Here is a 21,495-nt window from a genome sequence, read left to right as displayed (position 1 = left end):
TGTTGAAAGACTGTTTTCTCTCTAAGATTGAGAACACCATTATTATTCAACATAGTGCTGGAAGTTCTAACTAGAAATAAGACATAAAAGACGTGCAAGACATAAGACATGAAAAGAAAATAAAAGGTATACAGATTGTAATATAAATAAAATATAACTATTTGTGGATGTTATGATTATCTGTGTAGACAAATTCAAGGAATCTACCAAAAAAAATGCCTAGACCTAATAAATAAGTTTAGTGTTGTCTTAGGATAGAAGATAAAAATACAAAATCAATTGTATTTTTATAAACTAGCAATGAACATTTGGACAAAAAAATTAAAAATATATATCATTTATACTAAAAAAGTGAAATAGACATAAATCTAACAAAACACGTACAGGACTTGTACACTGAAAACTGTAAACCACAGAAAAATACCAATGAAAGAAATCAAGGAAGATCTAAATAAATGGGTAGATATACTATGTTAATGGATCAGAACACTCAATATATAGCGAAGACATCAAATTTCTTATAGATATAGAGAAAAGTATTCTAAAATTTATATGGAAAGGCAAAGGAATTAGAATTTCTAAAACAATTTTGAAAAAGAAGAATAAGGCAGGATGAATTAGAGTACTCAATTTCAAAATTTATTGTATAGCTACAATAATCCAGACTGTGTGATATTAGTGGAAGGATAGGCACATAGATCAATGAAAAAAAAAAAAATAGAGAACTCAGAAATAGACCAATACAGATACGCCCAACTAATTTTTGACAAAGGTACAACTCAGTTCACTGTGTGTGGGTGTGTGGTAGTGGCAGGGGTGGGGCAGGCAGGGAATGGCCTTTTCAGCAAATGGTGCTGGAGCTATTGGACATTGACTGGCAAAAATAAACAATCAGCCTTACTTTAAATTGCATACCACTTGCAAAAATTAATTTAAAATGGATCACAGATTTAAGTATAAAATGTAAAACTGTAAAACTTTTAGAAAAATAAGAGAAAATCTTTGGAATCTAGGGCTAGGCGAAAAGTTCTTATATTTGATATCAAACACATAAAAGGAAAAATGGATTAATTGTAATTCATCAAAACTAAATACATTTGGTCCACAAGAGACCCTATTAAGAGGTTGAAGAGAAAGCTATATACTAAGAGAATATATTTGTAAACCACATTTCTGACAAAGAACTAATCTCTAGGATATATAAAGACCTCTAAAACCCCAATAGTAAACAACAACAAAACAATCCAGTTAGAAAGTGGGCAGAAAACACCAATAGACATTTTGCCAAAGAGGATACACAGGTAGCAAATAAACAAATGAAAAGTTGTTCAACCTCATTAGCTGTTATGGAAGTGCAAATTAAAGCCACAATGAGATATTATTACGCATTTATCAGAATAGCTAAAATAAAAAATAGTGACACCACCAAATTCTGGTGAGGATGTGGAGAAACTCATACATTGCTGGCAGGAATACTGTATTTAGCAATATAAAGGAACAAATTGATGCACATAACAACTTGGATGATGCCCCAGATAATTATGTTGGGTGAAAAAAAGCCAATCCCATACATACTCCTGTATGATTTTATTTATGTAAAATACTTGAAGAGGTAAAATTATTGAAATGAAGAACAGGTGGCTTTCAGGATTTGTGGGAGGTCAGGAGGGAAGTGGCTGTAGCTATAAATGGCACAGAAGAGATCCTTGGTCTGTAGTTTGACTGTATCAATGTCAATATCCTGCTTGTGATATTGTAATATTGTAATATCATATTACACTAGTTTTGCAAGAGTTTACCATTGGGGGAAACCGGCTAAAGGGTACATGGGTTCTTTCTCTATATCATTTCTTACAGCTGTTTTTGAATCTGTAATTATCTCAAAAGGAAAAATTTAATTGAAAAACAAGAGTAAATAAATGAGAGGAAAAAAGATAAAAAGAATCACAGGATGTGATGAGGGCTGAGATGAAACTAAACAGGGGCATGTGATACAGAATGACGGAGAGAGGGCTTCTTAGAGATGGTAGACAGAAAATGCCCACTGAGGAAGGGGTGACATTCACAGGTGAGAAGGGACCAGCTGGGCAAAGAGCCTGGGTAAAGCTTGGAAAGTAGCAAGTCCAGGGATTCCACAGGGAGGGAAGGCAATGGGGGAGGTAGGGTTGAGAATGAGCTTTGAGTTTTTTGAGGAGTGGAAAAGAGACCATAGGGCTGGGATGTGGAGAGCCTGAGGAATCAAGCTCAGGGTGACATGTTATTTGAAAAAAGATCTTGCATGTAAAGTACATGGAAATGCGGGGATGTAGGCTTTTCTTCTAGCACAGTCTGACTTTGTGCCTGTCCAGCCATTGCCTGTCTGTCTCTGCTCCACTCCATAGCATCTGTTTCTGGGGCCCCTGGGCTCTAGCAAACCCCCACTCTCCCCAGGGAAGCTCCCTCCACACACTCAGTCATTGGACTCCACCACTCCTGCAAGATATTTTTCTTTGCTCAGGACTTTAGTTTGAGAATCCCCTGCTCTGTCCCCTGACTGGGCCATCAGGGTTGAGTCAGACTTGGTCACCCTTAGGATCCTTGGCTATAAAGACTAGAAATTCATGTCGAAGCTAACTCATGCAAAAGAAGAGAATTTATAGCAACTAAATGTATAATAACTTTGGTTCCCAATGACCAAAACTCAATTCAAACTGGCTTCAGGGTAGAAAAAAAAGTCAAGGAAAAAAAAAAAAGAAATTGAGACTTCCATGATTGAAAAGTTCAGGGATAATGGCTTCAGCTCAGGGATCCAGCCGCTTTTCATGGCTCTGCTTTCTTTTGGGTCAATTTCATTCTCAGGCTGGGTGGTGGCGAAAGGGTCCCCAGCAACTCCTGGCTCAAATCCCATCAGCTTAGCACCACAGAAGAAAGATGAGCTTTGTTTCCAGTAGCTTCAGCCAAGTCCAGGGGTCGAGTCTCATGAACCTGACTTGGGTCACGTGCCCACCTCCCAACCAATTACTATTGCCAGAGAAAAGCAGCATTTTCATTAGCCAAGCCGAGGTCATGTGCTCACATGGATGTTGGGGGTTGGGGCCAGCCCCACACAAACCAAATGGCCTGAGAAGAAGGAAGGAGTGATCCCTTAACAGAATTGGAGTGTGGTTACCAAAAGGAAGAATGGCTACTGAGCAGGCAAAACCAACATACTCCATACTCATGGAATCCAGAAAAAGCCTACTTGTTCATTCTCTACCCTCGGGTTCTGAGTTTCCATCATGCTAGTATAAAGAGACATCCCAGTGTGAAGTAGAATCTTCAGCTTTGTTGCTCAGGAGAGAGTATCTGATTGGACCAGCTTTGGCCAGATGGTCAGCCCTTGTCCAGTCATCTATGAATGGTGGGGGGTGGTGAGTCACATGCTGAACACTTTGATGGACAGGGAAGCTCTTAGAGGGGTGGGGCTGATATCCTAAAACTGTCTATTACAGACACTCAGGGCTTCTGGAAGATCTACATCAGCTCTTTATCATGAAAGAAACGGGAACTCTATCAATGGATTTGGTGTTAAGGGAAATAGATGGTCCTTTTGAGGATCCCTTTGAGAAAGGCTGAGTCCTCAGATTTCTTTCCTTGCTTTCCTTCTGGGGTGCTCAGGGGCTGTCAAAGGGAAAAGCAGTGGGTGCAGGCAGTGGGCTTCATTGACCATGGGGAATGCAGGGGGGTGATGATGTTCAGAAACCAGCTGGGTGGGCTGGCAGCAGGGGAGGCCTGAAGCTCCCAGGCAATGCAGGGTTGGAACAGCAAAACTGAGTCCCTGATTTGGAGGAAACCAGTTACCAAGGCAGAGACTGAAGAACAGGGATCCAGGAACCAGGCCAGAGGTAACTGAGGCCAGGCAGGTACCCCACTCCTGGTACTAAACGTTGAATGCATAGTCTTGATCAGAGGAAACAGACAGCCCATTTCTAGATCTGGAACTGGGTCAGCTGAGTCTCCTCACTATACCCCACCCTTCCTACCTTTCCAAGTGTGGATAGGACAAATTATCCAGGTTTGGGCTGGGCTCAGCATGTACATCAAGTGAGGGCTGCCAAGAGTCCCAGCTGTAGAGAAAGTTGTGGAGGACAGAGCCAAGCAGGTCATTCATTATAACCTCATCTCTCGGGGAGAGTTTACAAACCAAGTCATATGGAAGTGGGTAGTGAGGATGTTAATATTAATGATAATAATGACAGCAAGACTTTCTTGAGTGCCTACTATATGCCGGACACTATTCTAAGATGGTTTCAGTGGATCGTCTCCTTTAATCCTTGTAACAACCCTATGAGGTAGTGCTGTTGTCCATTACAATGAATGTGAGGAGGTGCTGGGAGCAGTGGCACATACCTATAATCCCAGTAATTTGGGAGGCTGAGGCAGGAGGATCACTTGAGCTCAGGAAGTTGAGGCTGCAGTAAGCTATGATCGCACAATTGCACTTCAGCCTGGGCAACAGAGCGAATCCCTGTCTTTAAAAAAAAAGTCATGAGGAATGTGAAACAGAAAGGGTTGGCATCTTTCCCAGGGTCATACATGAACAAAGGTAACTTAACTTTCATAAAAAATGAGCTTTTAGGGTGTCTGCCCCCATCTCCTTCTCCATCACCAACTCCAGCTACTCTTCTCATGCATCCTCACTTCTGCTCCCCAAACCTCCCACAGTCTGTAGAACATTCCCTGCTGTCTGATGCCTCCATGCCTTTGTACACACTATTCCTTCTCCTGGAATGCCCTTTCCCCTGGCCAACTCTCACTCTTCTTACCAGACTGAGCATAAGTGTCGCTGTATTTTGGGTAACTTTCCTTGATGCCGGCCCCCTTGGACAGAATGATTCACTCTCTTCTTATCTCCCCATAATGAACTCTGTTACATATGCATCACAATGTGCAGATAATTCTCTGTCTCCCAGACTGTGAGTGGGGCAGGGACCAAGTCTTATCCTTCTCTATGGCAGTACCTACTTATGTACCAGAAGAAAAGGCAGCCGTGCAGGGATGAATGAATGTTTGGTGGGTGTGGGATTTTTCCTGTCCCTTGCCCACCCTCATGAATGCATCTCTCTCCTGATCTCTTGGCAGCCTGGCGTGGGGCTCCTTTACCTGCTGCATGGCAGCCTCTGTCACCACGCTCAACTCCTACACCAAGACGGTCATTGAGTTCCGGCACAAGCGCAAGGTCTTTGAGCAGGGCTACCGGGAAGAGCCGACCTTCATAGACCCTGAGGCCATCAAGTACTTCCGGGAGAGGTCAGTGCACAGGGGGTTATCTCTGGCCACCACGGGGACTCTAAAGCTCACGGCCTGGCCTCAGTGGCCACCGGGACCCAGTCAAAAACTGGAATGAAAGGTATGACAGAGGGGTTATGGAGGGGGGAGGTGGAAGAAGGCAGAGTTTGGACGCCACTATGTCAGAATTTCTGGGATATTTTAATGTTTTGTGGGTCATGAGGTTGCCTTGGGCTTATGTGATCAAAGCACTAGAAACCCAGAAGGGAACCAAGTTTGAGCATTTACCATTAGGTCTTATGCTTCTTGGAACCATGATAAAGAGATAAAGAAGCTGAACCAAGGTTTCCTTCTTGGGCTCTGTCATGGCATTGAGTGAAAAGAGGACCCAATTGTGGGACTGGTGATGGCTGCAGGAGGAGGATGGCTTCTCAATGTCGGGAACTTCATGTAATCACCCAAGTCTTCAGGGTCCAGCTGGGATTAGAGGAGGTGACAATAAACAGTGGGTGGGTAGATGGATAGATAGATGGCTGGACAGGTGAGTGGGTGGATGGGTAGGTAGATGGATGACTGGATGAATGGATGGATGAATAGGTGAGTGAGTGGATGGATTAGGGGATGGATGGATGGATGGATGGATGGATGGATGGATGGATGATTGGGTGGATAGGGTGGATAGGTAAGTGGATGGATGGACAAGTGGACAGACGGGTAGGTGGATGGATGGATGGATGGATAGGTGTGTTGGTGGATGGGTAGGTAGATGGATGGATGGATGGATGGATGGATGGAATGGTGAGTGGGTGGATGGGTAGATGGATGAATGGTTGGATGAATGGATTGATAAGTAAGTAGGCAGAGGTATAGATGAGTAGATATGAGTGGAAGGACAGACAGGCAGAAGGCTGGCTGGATGAATTTCAGGAGTTTAGAAGTTGGAGATATCCTTAGGCAGAACTCCTCCCAGACACCTTCTTCTGATGAAGCCATCAGAGAGAGCATTAGCAGCCTGAAACCAGAAATTTCTGAGGCTTTCCTCCAAGGGATGAGTTCATTGTTGCTGCTATATCCACCTCACTCTGTACTGCTCTCCTGGCTCCACCCAGAACTGCTCTTATGGGCCAGCTACCACTACCACTGTCCAACCTAGTGCCAACCTACACCCTGCTAGCCGCTCCAGTCTCTTCTGGGCTGTCAGGGGCTGCTGCCCTCTTTAACTCAGCCCACATCCTTAGAGCTGCTGTGCCTGTGTTTGTGGTAGGGCTTGCAGAATCACAGGCTGTTACTCTCTCTGAGCTCTGTCTGCCTCCCAGGCCTATCCCAATCAGTAGCAGTACCTAGAGGTACCCACGAATGGCCGATCTGGCCTGGGGTCCCTATGCTTCCAGTCTCTCCTCTTGAGAGAGGGGATATAGAACAGCAGCCCTAGGTCAGAGTCAACCATCATAACTGCCATTTATGGAGCACAAGTTATGTGCCAGGCCCTGTGCCCCGGAATTTCATTTCATCCTTAAGACTTCACTATGCAGTTAGGACTATTAGCCCCATTTTACAGATGAGGAAAACTGAGGCTCAGAGAAGATAAGACATTTATGTAAGATTGCACAGTGATGGAGGGGGAGTTGGGCCCAGGTCTGCGTGGCTGTTTCCTAGAATGAAGAAAATCAGAGCTGGCAGTGCCTCAGGATCAGGCCACCCAGATTCAAGAGGCAGCCCCAGGATTTAACTCAGGCAGCTGCTCGAGCCCATGCAGGTGCTGTTATGCCCTGGACAGATCTGCTCAGTACTCACAGTTCATGTGCAGGCTGGGGGCTTCTCACAAGTCCATGTGACTCTCAGCCTTGAGGACCCTCTCTGACCCCAGAATCTGCTTTGCCCAACACGTGGGGCTTACTGGAATGCCCAGGAGACTGATGCTGTCAGGAGTTGGTGGGTGTTGGATGAAGACCCAACTTTCCACCCTTGGGTGCAAAATGGCCTGGGGCACACTCTGCCATGGGACTGGTCTCCAGGTGCCCTTAGCAGGGATAAGCCTTTATCACATCCTCTACTGGCTCCGTCCCTTCCCTGTCACACTTCCCCTCTTCCCTACCCATAGTTCCTGGGACTGCCTCCCCTCAAGAAAACTACCTGTACCCAAATCCTTATCACAGGGCCTACTTCTGGGGGAGCTGAAGGAGACGGGCATTAACGCCTTTCAGTGGCAGGGAAGGCATCGCTGCACATCCTCAGAGCTCAGCAGAGGCCGAGGAGGAGGAAGGGGACAGGAGGTTGCAGGGTGGGGCAGCATTGAGGAGTTGGACTCTCTGTGGGGCACTTGGGAGGGCTTCAGTCAGAAGAGAAGCATGGCAGCGCATGGGATGGGGAGGCCCACACAGGTACCCTGACTGTAACAGGCCCCTCTCTCAGCCTGCCACTGTGTCTTTCCCCAGCCACATCAGCCTCCTTTCCATCCCTCGGGCACTCCAAGTGCATCCCCACCTTGGGACCTTTCTACTTACTGTGCCACGGGATGCTTCCGTGAGGCTTCTCCTAATCACTGGGTCTAAACACACACTCCCCACAGCCTTATCCTAGATACTCTAGCCCATTGCTATTTTTTATGTTTTGGAGACAGGGTCTCACTCTGTTGCTGTATTAGTCCATTCTCATACTGCTAAAAAAGACACAACTGAGACTAGGTAATTTATCAAGGAAAGAGATTTAATTGACTCACAGTTTAGAAGGGCTGGGGAGGCCTCAGGAAACTTACAAGCATGGCAGAAGGGGAAGGAAACACGTCCCTCTTCACATGGCTGCAGCAAGGAGAAGTGCCGAGCAAAGCGGGGAAAAGCCCCTTATAAAGCCATTAGATCTCATGGGTAGCTGTCCCTATGATTCAATTACCTCCCACTGGATCCCTCCCATGACAGATGAGGATTATGGGAACTCCAATTCAAGATGAGATTTGGTGGACACAGCTAAACCATATCAGTAACCCAGACTGAGTACAGTGACACAAGCACAGCTCACTGCAGCCTCGACCTCCTGGGCTTAAGTGGTCCTCCCACCTTGGCCTCCCAAGTAACATGTGCCACCACGACTGGCTAATTTTTTCATTTTTAGTAAAGATAGGGATCTTGCTATGGGTTGCCCCAGATGGCCTCAAGCTCCTAGCCTCAAGCAATCCTCTGACCTCAGCCTCCCAAAGTGCTGGGATTACAGGCATGAGCCAGTACGGCTGGCACCATTTCTATTTTTTCGTAGCACCTGATACAACCTGCCAGGATTTTCTTTATTTGTTTGCCAGTTTGCAGACTGTGAGCTCTGGGATAGAAGACCTGTGCCATCTTGTTTCCCACTGTGGACCAGGTGCCTAGAATTGGGCCAGGCGCCTACTAGGAGCTCATTCGGGGTTTTCTGGTGATTGACTGGACTCTTGTCTTTGGAGGCCTCAGCCCTGGCTCCCTCATGCTCTTTTATTTCCATCTCCACCATCATCTCGCTGATTCAGCGCGCCGGCACTTCCATGCCAAAGCCCCAGGAGAGAGGATGTGATTGCTCGGTGTAGGTCAGGTGTTCAGTCCCGGGCCGGGCAGCAGTGGCCAGGAAGATCCGGCTAACCTGGCATGCGGCTCGTCTCGTCCCAGGCTGTGGATGGTGGCAATGCCCAGCATGGCACAGGGCCCGGAGTGGGCACTCAGCAAGTGTTTGCAGTAGACACATAACCAGCCAGATGTCCAAAGCTGCCCCATTAGCACTGCGGTCGGTTGCCACCCCTGCTACGGAGATTCGCCTCCTTGGGCATCTGTGGGTGAAACGCACCTCATTTTGCTGAGGCAGAAGACAAGACTTCTCCATACCCCATCAAGAAAAAGCTGCTGTTTGCTAGTGCCCCAGTTCCAATGGCTCCTAACAGCTCAGCCCCAGGATGAATTCTTCCCAGCATATGTGCAGAATATCACTTTACACATTCATAACTTGAACATTATGCAGAGGTTCATCAAATTTTATTTCCCTTCCCCTCTGAGGAGAGCATTTTAGCTTAGCCAGGCTGTTCTATTTCTTTTCCTTTTTTTCTTTTTTTTTTTTGTGCCTTCTCTACAAAGAGCTCGGAGCACATAGATGTCTGCATAGGTTTGCAGGATGGCTCAGATGCAGGGCTGACATCTTACAGTGGTCAGTGTCCTTGGAGCCGCAGCCAGGGACTCAAGGGCGGGCAATCCATGGCCCCACGTGCCCAGGTTTCCTTCTCCTCCATGGGGGACATAGGGTGCTGTGGAAAGAGCAGGGGTTTGGAGTGAGTTTTCCAAGTCTATCTCTTTGCTACTATGTAATTTGGGGTGAGGCACTGAGCCCCTCTGAGCCTGTTTCCTATGACCCAGGATGGGAGAGTCCAGAGCTCTTAGTGTCTCAGGGATACTCAAATTTGAAAACCCATGTGACATGCTGCACCCAGTGCCTGGCACATGGAGGGCTTTGCGTGTGTGAGTTCCTGTCCCTTCTGCTCCTAATGCCGTCGCCAGACCCCAGAGTGAAGCATGAGCTTGGTCATGACCAGCTTAGGATGGAGATGGCGAGGGTGTTTTGAAGCATGGCTGATAATCACGTTATTCTCTCTGGCCCTGTATAAGGCCCTCCTCTAAATACCTTAGATGTGACTCAGTTAATTTCTGCGATGCCTCTCTGAGGTGTAAGTGTTATTGTCACCCCCATTTTACAGATGGCAAATTGAGGCACAGAGAGGGAGGGCGACTTGCCCCAGGTCACACAGCTGGTAAGTGCCAGAGCTGGGATTTAAGCCCAGGCCACATAGTCCCTCCCTGTGCTGTGTGGCCTCTCAGCCTTGATCAATTGTCTCTGCTGGGTATTGAGCTCGGACCTGGGCACACAATGGGAGTAAAGGGAGTCCCATGGCTGAGGAACTCATCGTAGGAGGGGCAGGTGAGGTGAGAGACAGACCGTGAGTGGGTTTCTGGGATGGTGCACTCTGTGGGACAGAGCTCATGGGCTCCCTCACGCCCCCACCTTTCCCATCTGTGGGAGAGGGCTTTTCTGGAGCCCATTTCATCCAAGTCTTTCCTGCTGTCCTCCTGCAGACCAGGGACAAGGTGGTGCCCTGCGGGGGCTGATGGACAGGAAGAAATTAAATTGTCCCTTTCTCATCCCCCACCCCCACCACCCACGTCCTGCAAGAGCAGATTGCATGGCTGAGGAGCAGTTGGGCAGATTTGAAATGGTTTTCAGCGCTGTCGAAGAAAGGCATATTACGTGTGTGTGTGTGCTTGTGTGTGTGTGTGTATGCATGTGCACATGGTCATGTGGAAGGGCCAGTATGCACATGTGTTGGGTTTGCTGGGTTGGAGAGCCTGCACCCCCCAATTCCTGCCCCACCCCTGAGAAACATCTGGAATTAAACCCTCCCGGCGTCACCCTGCTTGTCGTCCCCTCCTTTGTTTTAATCGGGCCTCCCGAGGGAAGGGTCAGATGCTGCTGAATGAAAGGTAAATATTTGCAGATTGGGGCTTTCTTGAATACTTAATGCTCAGATCTGGTTTAACAATGTGTGGAAGAAAATGAGACCTGTTGGATTGGATCCCAGAGGGAATTCAGTTGTGCCAAACAAACGACCCGCCTCACTTGGGAACGTGGCACTGTGTGGGGGACGGAAGTCCCCAGAGCTTTCTGGGAGGGCAGATCTTCCTTCCTGGGACCCCTGCACCTCTCTCTGTACCACTTAGGACTCTCTGAAATTACTCGTTTATTTATTTTCATGTTTATGTCTGGCCCATTTCGGTGCACACTCCACGAGAGCAGGGAGCCTGCTTTTCCTGGTTTCCACTCTGTCCCAGCACCTAGAACCACAGAGGCTCAATCGATTACGGTATTAATTATTAACAATATTAGGCCAGGCTCGGTGGCTCACGCCTGTAGTCCTAGCACTTGGGAGGCTGATGCAGACAGATCACTTAAGTCCAAGAGCTCGAGACTAGCCTGGGCAACATAGCAAGACCCTGTCTCTACAAAAAAATTAAAAGATTAGCTGGGTGTGGTGGCATGTGCCTGTGGTCCCAGTTACTCAGGGAGGCTGAGGTGGGAGGATCACTTGAGTCTGGGGGGTCAAGGCTGCAGCGAGCTATGATGGCGCCACTGCTCTCCCACCTGGGCGACAGAACAAGAACCTGTCTTGAAAAACCAAACGAAACCCAAAAAACAATATTAATTCTGTTGTTAAGTATAGTAGAAAGTTATGCAGGCTTCCTGTTGCAGACACTGTTTGAGTGCCTGGCTGACTTCATGCATTCAGCCCTTGTGGAACGCCTGAAGAAACAGACCAGGGTTGGAATTAACTTCACAATTCACTAGCTGTGAGTTCCCAGGTAACTCGCTTCACCTCTTGGAGCTTCAGTTTTCCTGGCTGGAAAATGAGCTGATGCCTACCTTGAGGCTTTGTTGTGAGGACTTTATGAAATGATACAATTAGGTTTCTGGAAACAAAGCTGGGGGTCCCCTCTCCCTGCCCCCGCACCCCTCACCCCACTCCCCACCCCCGTTAGAGACCTCCCTCTGTGCAGGGCAAATAAGATACACTCCCTGCCTGAAAATGGGGCCTGTAGCAAGTGGCAAATGGTAGTCCTTGGAGAATCTAGCCTGCAAATATATTTTGTTTAGCTTGCATGGTGGTTTTAAAATTCTTAAATTTGGGCTGAGTTTTAAGAATCAGGAGATTTCATGTTAAAATATCAAGGTTTTGCAGAAACAGAAAAAGAAATATGGCATGTTCTCACTTATAAGTGGGAGCTAATCGTTGGGTACACATGGACATAAAGACGGGAACAACAGACACTGGGGACTGCAAGAGCAGGGAGGGAGGCAAGGGTTGAAAAACCACCTATTGGGTACTATGTTCAGGGTTTGGGTGATGGGATCAACTGAAGCCCAACCTCAGCATCATGCAAAGCACCCATGTAATGAATCTGCACATGTGCCCCTGAATCTAAAAAAAAAATACAAGAAATCAAAAATCAAGGTTTTTGGCTTTTCATGACAAAGCAGAGATCTGGCCACACTGGGCCCATGTTCCCGCGTGGCAACAACAGGCTGAAACACTTGAGTTCGCAGCCCCCTGCTCACACCACAGCAAAGTGCACTGGGTGGCACAATCGAGTCTCCTGGAAGTGGCTTCAGGCAGGAGGGGCCAGTCCCAGTGGGAGGTAGAGGATAGAAGAGGCTTCACAGAAGAGACCCCTGAGCTGAGTTTTTCAATACTCGTGCAGCATTCACCAGACAGATCGGCAGTGGGTGAGGGAGGCTATTTCAGGCACAGGGAACAGAACGAGCAAAGGCCAGGAGGGGCCGACACACGAAGCGCATTTAGGAAAATCTAAGCAACTTGGTGTGATTTGAGAGTGAGTGCCTCGGTGGGAGTTGTGCCTGGGTCTCTGATCTCTCTTCTCCTCCCACGGTGTCTGGGGTTGGAGGCTGGTGGTAGCAGCTATCTGTCTATCACTGGGATGCATTTATCTTCTAAGAGAGAGGAGATGGAGTAGGAACCATCCAAAGCCCCCTTCCTTGATGCCAGTACTCACTGCACTCCCAGCCCAACACAAAGCCATCAGATCTCAGATCTGCAAGAAACCAGCATGGACAAAAGTGGTTTGTGCACAGGGAAGGGGTGACCTCAACCTGGCTCCTTACACATTCACGGGATTGGCTAAGCAGGGATGGGCACGTCAACCGCATGCCCCAACGGCTCCATGTTCTCTCTCGTTTGCTGTGGGAGAGCTTTGTGAAGGGCCTGTCTCCACATCCTCACCTCCCACTCACCGTCCAGCCCCCTCCAATCTGGCTCTCACCCCCTCACTCCACGAAGCAGCTTTCGGCAGCCTGGCACGGCACCCACCCTCCTCCCGAATCGCTCTCTCCTCAGCTCCCACAGCCACTTCTCCTGGTCCTGTGCGCCGACGCCGTCTCTGATTTCCTACAGGGCTGTCTTCCCTTCTATGATGTGCAGCTCCTCATCCTCCATGGCCACGTGGCCAAGGGCTCCCACATTAGAAGAATCCGCTCTGCCTCACCCGATGCCATATGCGGTTGCTTCCTTGGTGTTTCTACTTGGATTCTCAAAGGCACCTCAGATCAATATGTCCAAGACTCATTCATGATATTCACGCCCCCAAACGCAGTCTTATTTCCATCTCTCCCTCCATAAGTGGCTCTGCTTGTGCAAGCTGGAAACCTGCAGTCCTGACGGACCCCCTCGCTTCTTCATCACCCATGACCCTCCTGCTCACCACAAGCCCAGGGCCTTCTCTTTATATCTCCTTCCCTTTTCTCTGCCTCCACTTCCATCGTCCTAGTCTGTGGCTGCAACAGGACTTACCTGGGTGAATCCAGCAACTTTCTTCGTGATCTTTGCACACCCATTTTTGTCCCCTCTAATCTACTTCCACCCCAGAAGCTGGAATGCCTCCTCAATATGCTAACGTCATCAGGGTAACAGGACCCCCATCTTTCTGCCTAAAACACTGGTTTCCCATGGCTCTCAGGACAAAGACCCGGTTCCTCATCATAACTTCAGAGTCCTACCGTGTACCCCGGGCCCCTTCCCCTTCACGCAGCATCCCCTGATCGTCCACAGCTCCCCAGCCCGGCCATGTTCCGGCCTCTGCAGCTCTGACCCACACTTCTCACTGCTGGAGTCCTGCCTGACACCTTCCCCACCGTCTCCTCCGCCAAGCTGGGCAGCATCACGTCTTAGGTATCCTCACGTCTGTTCTCCCTCCTGGCGTCGTCTGGGTCCTGAAAGGGACTTCTGAGACAAGTCCGGTCTGGAGGTTTCATGCTGTCGGTGGAGCCTTTATGGGTGGAGGGACTCCTTAGGGGTTGTCAAAGATGGGGATGGGGTTTTGGGGTGGGGACCACCAATATGCCAGTGATTATTTGTATTGCCAAGTAATCATTGCTAACCCATGCGATTCTAGAAATAACCAAAGTGTAACCTCAAGGTGTTAATATCTAGAGGTCTCTTTTTTTTTTTTTTTTTTTTTTTTTAAGACAGAGTCTCATTCTGTTGCCAGGCTGGAGTGCAGTGGCATGATCTCAGCTCACTGCAACCTCTGCCTCCCCGGTTTAAGCGATTCTCCTGCCTCAGCCTCTCTAGTAGCTGGGATTACAGGCACATGCCACCACGCCTGGCTAATTTTTTTGTATTTTTAGTAGAGACGGGGTTTCACCTTGTTGGTCAGGCTGGTCTTGAACTCCTGACCTTGTGATCCGCCCGCCTTGGCCTCCCAAAGTGCTGGGATTACAGGCGTCAGCCAGCGCGCCTGGCCGAGGTCTCTTTTTAAAACCCAGTATTGGAGAAATGGGAGACAAAACTGTAAATTACACGTAAAGATCAAGCTAAGGCATTGACATGCGCGTGGCTTTATCTCCTTCTGTGTTATTTTCCAAATGTTTTATATCATGATGATATTTACTCAGAAAATGGGAAAAGAAAAAAAAAGTCTTTCTTAAAAACCCATTTATTTCCCCCTAACTTGCAATTACCCTTTTGACGTGATGTTACGGAATCTTAATTTACTACCTGCAGTCATTTATTTGCCCAAAATTCCTTTTAATTCCATTTTTCATTCCATTGTGAATTGCTTATTTAAAAATCAATGTGTTCTTTGTCCTCTGAGACTGTTTCTTAGATGTCTGGCCTCTGACACATGTTCAATCACAGCTCCATCTCATCCGTCTTCACTGCTTGAAGTTTATTTCTCGGTAACACCTTGCACGCCATTACCCGGTGTTGAGGTCCTTTGAAATCACCGTTCATTCTTGAGAGGAACGTGATGCCCAGAAACTGGAGATGGCACCGTGGAGATTCAGAGCCTTCATGCGGCTCATGTGATCGGATCGTCAGCCAGCACCTGTGCACGGGGAGGTGAAAACACGAGATGGTCCTTGAAGTGAAAAAATTATCAAAGGATAGTGGGAGGAACATCTGAAAGGAACATCTGGAAGGAATGTTCACTCCCTGAACTCTCATGCTTTCTTTTAAATATCTGCCAGCTGGAGGGAGCTTCAGAGGCGGGAAGGAGGTGGCCGGCTCTTTGATCATGGCCATTTGCCACCAGGACCATGGGGAGAGGACGGGAGGCCTGGGCTGGGCTGAGCCCCTCACCTGGCCAAAGCCTGGGCCCAGCAGCATTGGCCTCACCTGGAAGCCTGCTCAAAATGCAGAATCTCAGACCCCACCTTAGACCTGCTGAATCAGAGGCTTTATGTGAACAAGCTTCTCGGGTGATCTTGGAGCACCTTTAAATTTGCGAAGTACTGGGCTGGAGGATAGAGCAGGTGCAGCCCCAGTCATAGGGTCAGGAGGTGGATGTGGCCAGCTGAGACCAGAGGAGAAAAAAGGGCCTTACAGAACAGTGCTCCTCAAAGTGTGGTCCCTGGACCATTGCCCGTTTGCAAACATCCTTCGTGATATAAGGACAGAAATTGAGATAAATGGAAGCTTTCATAACAAATTGACATTGCTGGACACTCATGCTTGCCTTCTGTATGCATTTTTTTCATTTCATTTTTATTTTTTGTGAAAAAATTGGTTCAAGACAGATTGAAAATTAAGTGGGAGCCAGGCATGTTGGCACACACTTATGATTCCAGCTGCTCAGGAGGCCGAGGTGGGTGGAGGGTCACTTGATCCCATGAACCAGAGGCTTCAGTGAGCTATGCTTGCTCCACTGCACTCCAGGCTGGGCAATAGGGCAAGACCCCATGTCTAAAAAAGAGAAGAAAATTAAGGAGGTGGGGGGAGTCTTAGTCCTTTATTACAGATAGTTGCAGAAGCACAGCATGTAGGCTATTAATTCATACAAGGCAGTGGCTGGATATTTGGGAAACAGAGCCAGTCTGGGGCCAGAGACAGAGGGGCTGGCTTTGAGGATGGCACAGATGGAACCATATAGGCTGGAGAACATGGTGGGGGATGAGAGCCTGGAGCAGGGGCAGTGGAGGCTGGGGAGGCCCCAGGGCACATGGCACCCACCCCTGCCACAGCAGAGATGGGGCCTGGTAGGCCCCCTGATAATGCCCCTGGCTATTGTGGCCACATTCGGCCCTGGAATCAGACCGGCAGGTACAATGTGGCATCCTAGTGAGATATCAGTTTTGGTCCTCCCCGAAACCCTCCCTCAGTGTCCTGAGAGCCTCCCAGCTCCATCACTTGCCTGCATCCGCCTTTTCTCTTAAAAAGAGCAAACACCCAGCCTCTGTCAGACTCCAGACTATGGTGGGCTATTGGGGACAGTGACTGTGGGATGGCACAGTCACCTCCAACACCTCTGCAGCAGTTCTGGCAGAGCCAGTGATGGAGGGTCCCCAGCCCCACTTTCCATGAGGGCGTCACAGTGCAAGCCTGCCCAGGGAGGGGCTGATCGGGAATCCCCTGCCTGCTGGGAGTCCACAGGGTACAGTGGAAACTCGCTCCAGCTCCAGGGACCATAAATCCAAGCTCAGATCCCAGCGCTGCCACAAGCCAGCTGCAGAGTTGGAGCTACCAGGACTGCTCACGAAGGCCCATTGTGCAAATCTCCTCCCAGCTCCACATTCAGTGATGTCATAGAGGTCCCTTCAGTTCAGCCACCGTTTTACCCCATGGAAGTTCACAAACACTGAAACAGGGCTCTGTTTTGTATTGGACAGCCAGGCTACCAAGAAATCGGGCAAAAGTTATGAATCTGTCTTCGCTTCAACTTTCCCATCTGTGAAATAGGGCTGGTGCTGTTCACGTCTGAACAGGTGCCTTTGTCACTGTCACCTTCCCTGGGGCTCTTCCATCTTTCTAGGCACCACAGCATCTACTCACACTTAGCTCCTACTCTGAAGCTCCTTGTCCCCAGTTTGGGGGACTCTGTCTCTTCTGGGGCAAAGGGCAGTGCCGTGACCTCCTGTGGGTTTTGCCTGCCGTGAATCCAGAGGTTTTCGATACCTTTGAAGCCCTTCCTCTGCTTCTTGCAAAATATCTCTTTCCCGAGGCAATGACAGCGACAGCTCTAAACGCTGGAATGGAGGAGAGGAGTGTGTGTTTGGGGAGGGGGCACCGGATAGTGCATTACAGTAGTTCATACCTTCCACCTCTGGAACTGGGAGGTGGGGCTGAATATGCAGTCACAGAGTGACAGGACCAGAAAGACCCCAGAGGTGAGGATGACACTGGTGACAGTAGTAATAATAATATGATGATAATAATGGCAAGCACCAGGCAGTATTCTCAGTACTGCTCTAAATAGCTTGAGCTTTACATTTATTTATTGTTTTATTTATTTGAGAGAGGGTGTCGCTCTGTCACCCAGGCTGGAGTGCAGTGCTGCAATCATAGCCCATTGCAGCAGCCTTGGGTGATCCTCCCACCTCAGCCTCCCAAGTAGCTGGGACTACCACCATGAGCCTTAGCACCTGGGTAATTTTTTTTGTTTTGTTTTTGGTAGAGACTAGATCTCCCTATATTGTCCAGCATGCTTTGCATTATTAATTAGTTTAATCCTTATAACAACCAGAAGAATAGGTACATTATGTGCCCATTTATCAGATGAGAAAATCAAGACTTGTCCAGTCACGGGGCTGGTGAGTAGTGGAGCCACTGCCCCAACCTCTGGAGGGATGTGACACGTCTGGGGTGCCCAGTTCCACCTGATGCCAGTTCTGAGCACTGTTTCACACCAAGCATCCCCATCAGCCCTTCAAGGACCTTATTTAGATCTATGGGTGTGTTAGTCTGTCTCACATTGCCATAAAAGAATACCTGAGGCTGGGTAATTTATAAGGAAGAGAGGTTTATGTGGCTTGTGTTTCTGCAGGCTCTACAAGAAGCATGGCGCCAGCATCTGCTTAGCTTCTGGTGAGGCCTCAGGAAGCTTTTACTTATGATAGAAGGGGGAGCAGGTACATCACACAGTGAGAAAAAGAGCAAGAGAGAGGTGGAGATGCCAGGCTTCTTTAAACAACCAGCTCTCTCCTGAACTAATGAGAACTCACTTATTACCAAACCATCCATGAGGGACCAAAATACCTCCCACCAGGCCCCACCTCCAACACTGGGGATCACATTTCAGCATAAGATTTAGAGGGGACAAATATCCAAACCATATCATTGGATGTTTCTTACACCACCACCATCTTATTAAAAAAGCAAATCTGGCTGGGTGCGATGGCTCATGACTGTAATCCTAGCACTTTAGGAGGCTGAGGCAGGAGGATCACTTGAAGCCAGGAGGTGGAGGCTGCAGTGATCTACGATTGTACCACTGTGCACAAGCCTGGGTGACAGAATGGGACCCTGTCAAAAGAAAAAAAAAGGTAAATCTGTCTTCATGTCTTCAGAAAATGCATAATGTTTCCTGCAGGAAATTGCAGTTCAAGTCAAAGGAAATTGTCAAGTAGTGACATTTACCATTGCTCCTTTTTCAACAGGGAGCTCAGCATTGCTGATGACCCTTGGCTACCTCCCCTGTGGGCTGCTCTTAGCTTCAAACTGTTTTTCCTCCCTCCCTCACCTCCCTTCCTCCTTCCCTCTCTCCCTTCCTTTTTTTTTTTTTTCCTTGAGATGGGTTCTCCCTCTGTCACCCAGGCTGGAGTGCAATGGCGAGGTCTCGACTCACTGCAACCTCCGCCTCCCGGGTTCAGGTGATTCTCCTGCCTCAGCATCCAGAGTAGCTGGGATTATAGGCGCCCGCCACCATGCCTGGCTAATTTTTGTATTTTTTCTTGCATTATTTACAATACTTTGTGCCACACACTGTGCTAGACCCTGAGGCTACAAGCATAGAATGAGAGAAACCCCATCCTTCTCTCTGAGTTGAAAATGTATTAAGGGGGCCCGGTACAGTGGCTCACGCCTGTAATCCCAGCTCTTTGGAAGGCCAAGGTGGGAGAATCACTTGAAGCCAGGAGTTTGAGACCAGCCTGGGCAATATAGTGAGACCCTGTTTTTACAAAAAAATGAAAGAATTAGCTGGGGGTGGTGGTGTGTGCCTGTAGTCCCAGCTACTTGGGAGGCTGCAGTGGGAGGATCGCTTGAGCCCAGAAGGTCGAGGTTACAGTGAGATATGATTGTGCCACTGCACTCCAACATGGGTGACAGAGTGAGACTTTGGCTCAAAGAAAAAAAAGAAAAAGAAAATGTATTAGGGAAGGCAGACTATCAGACTATTAGAGAAGTTTAAAAATAGCAGTAGTGAACATGCTCTGAGCCTATCTTCTGTGGCAGGTCCTGGGCTTGAGTCCTTACAACAACCAGGGAGGTAGTGGCAGTGGTCGTTACTGTCGTGAAATGACCACTGGTATTATGCCCAGTGCACACATAAGAAAACTGAGATTCACAGCGGCCCAGTGAGCTGCACAGGGTCATGCTGCCTGTTAATCGCAGAGCTGAGGTCAACCATGATTCCTCCTCACTCCAGGGCCCAAGCTCTCATTGTGCCCAAAGCCTACCCTTGTCCCCTCCGTGTTTCCTGCCAGGGAGCCCCGCCATTGGGGGCACTCAGGCCTTGCCCAGAACCACTGCTAAGCCCTAGCCAGGCCCAGAGGTGGGGCAAGACCCTGCAGATTCTGCAGATCCGGTGTCTTCCTTGCTGAATCTGGTGGAGAGTCTCAAGTCTGTGCAAGGAAACCAGCTCTTTCCAGAATGGCAACACTGTGTCATAGAAAGATGCGCAGCCCCAGGCTTGGAGCTCAGCTTCCTCTCTTAGATGTGAGCAGGTCAGCAGCACTATTCACAATAGGAAAGACATAAAATCAACCTAAATGCCCATCAGTGGTAGACTGCATAAAGAAAATATGGTACATACACACCATGGAATACTACACAGCCAGAAAAAAGAATGAGATCATGTCCTTTGCAGCAACATGGATGGAGCCTGGAGGTTATTATCCTTAGCAAACTAACACAGGAACAGAAAACCAAATACTGCATGTTCTTACATATAAGTGAGAGCTAAATGATGAGAACACACAGACACATAGAGGGAACAACAGACACCGGGGCCTACTTGAGGGTGGAGGGTGGGAAGAGGGAGGGGATCAAAAAGCCATCTATCAGGTACTATGCTCATTACCTGGGTGACAAAATAATCTGTACACCAAACCCCCGTGACATGAAATTTACCTCTGTAACAAACCTGCACACGTACCCTGAATCTAAAATACAAGTTAAAAAGAATTAAAAGCTGGCCGGGTGCCGTGGCTCACACCTGTAATCCCAGCACTTTGGGAGGCCAAGGTGGGTGGATTAGTTGAAGTCAGAAGTTGGAGACCAGCCTGGGCAGCATGGTGAAACCCCGTCTCTACTAAAAATTCAAAAAGTAGCCGGGTGTGATGGTGCACGCCCATAGTCCCAGCTACTGGGGAGGCTGAGGCGGAAGAATAGTTTGAATCCGGGAGGCGGAGGTTGCAGTGAGCTGAGATTGCACCACTTCACTCTGGCCTGGGTGAGAGAGTAAGACGCTGTCTCAAAAATAAATAAATAAATAAAAATTAAAACAACAAAAACAAAGACAAAATAAAAGGAAGTGAGCAGGTCCTATGGCCTTCATGATGCAGCTCAAATGGTACCACCCCGAGAAGCCTCCGCTGGTCCCTACACCAGTGGTTTTCAACCCAGGCTGCACATTCCAGCCCTGCTCCCCACCCCCTGTAATTAAAAACGCCCGTGGTGGCTTCACTGTGCGGCCAAGCTGAGAACCACTGGGCTTGACCAGGCATTAACACGCTATCCACGCAGGCCGAATCCCGCCCACCACCTGCTGCTGTCCACACCCATTTGTTTCTATCTTGTCTACGTCTGCTTTCACGGCAGGGGCAGAGTTGAGTAGTTGTGAGAGAGACCATATGGCTTGCAAAGCCTCACATATTTACTATCTGAGCCTTTACAGCAAACGTTCACCAACCCCTGGACCAGACAGTTATTGGCCCTGACAACCTTCTTCATATCCTCCTGGCCTGAAACTTAACACATGAAGCCATGGTTATTTATGCATGGGTAAAACCAACAGGAGATCCTTGAGGGCAGGGGTCTGTCTGGGTGGTCCCTATGGTCCCCAAGCCCAGCACAAGGCCTGGCTCTCTCCTTGGCAGGTGTTATTCGATATGTCAGCTGTTGAGTGGAGGTCTCTGGGCAGCCAGGCTTGGGTGATGGGGGAGGGAAGGTATTGTGCCAGGCTGGACTGACTATCTCCTTAGACATCAGCCCCTTTGCTCATAGGGCCCCACTTC

At 48.5% G+C, this 21,495-nt stretch overlaps 1 protein-coding gene across 2 annotated transcripts in view; it reads left to right on the top strand.

Moving 5' to 3' along the window:
• Positions 1 to 21,495, top strand: part of GSG1L (GSG1 like) — a 270,500-nt gene that overhangs the window by 227,345 nt on the left and 21,660 nt on the right. For both annotated transcript variants that reach the window (XM_058440849.1, XM_032157186.2), the window contains one exon: positions 5,101 to 5,268. In XM_058440849.1, the coding sequence (XP_058296832.1) occupies positions 5,101 to 5,268 (168 nt within the window). The remainder of the gene's footprint in view (positions 1 to 5,100; positions 5,269 to 21,495) is intronic.

This window comes from Hylobates moloch, unplaced genomic scaffold, assembly GCF_009828535.3.
Source record: "Hylobates moloch isolate HMO894 unplaced genomic scaffold, HMol_V3 SCAFFOLD_6, whole genome shotgun sequence".
NCBI lineage: Eukaryota > Metazoa > Chordata > Mammalia > Primates > Hylobatidae > Hylobates > Hylobates moloch.
The sequence above is the reverse complement of the archived record's forward strand: the minus strand, read 5'-3'. Positions and strand labels throughout refer to the sequence as shown.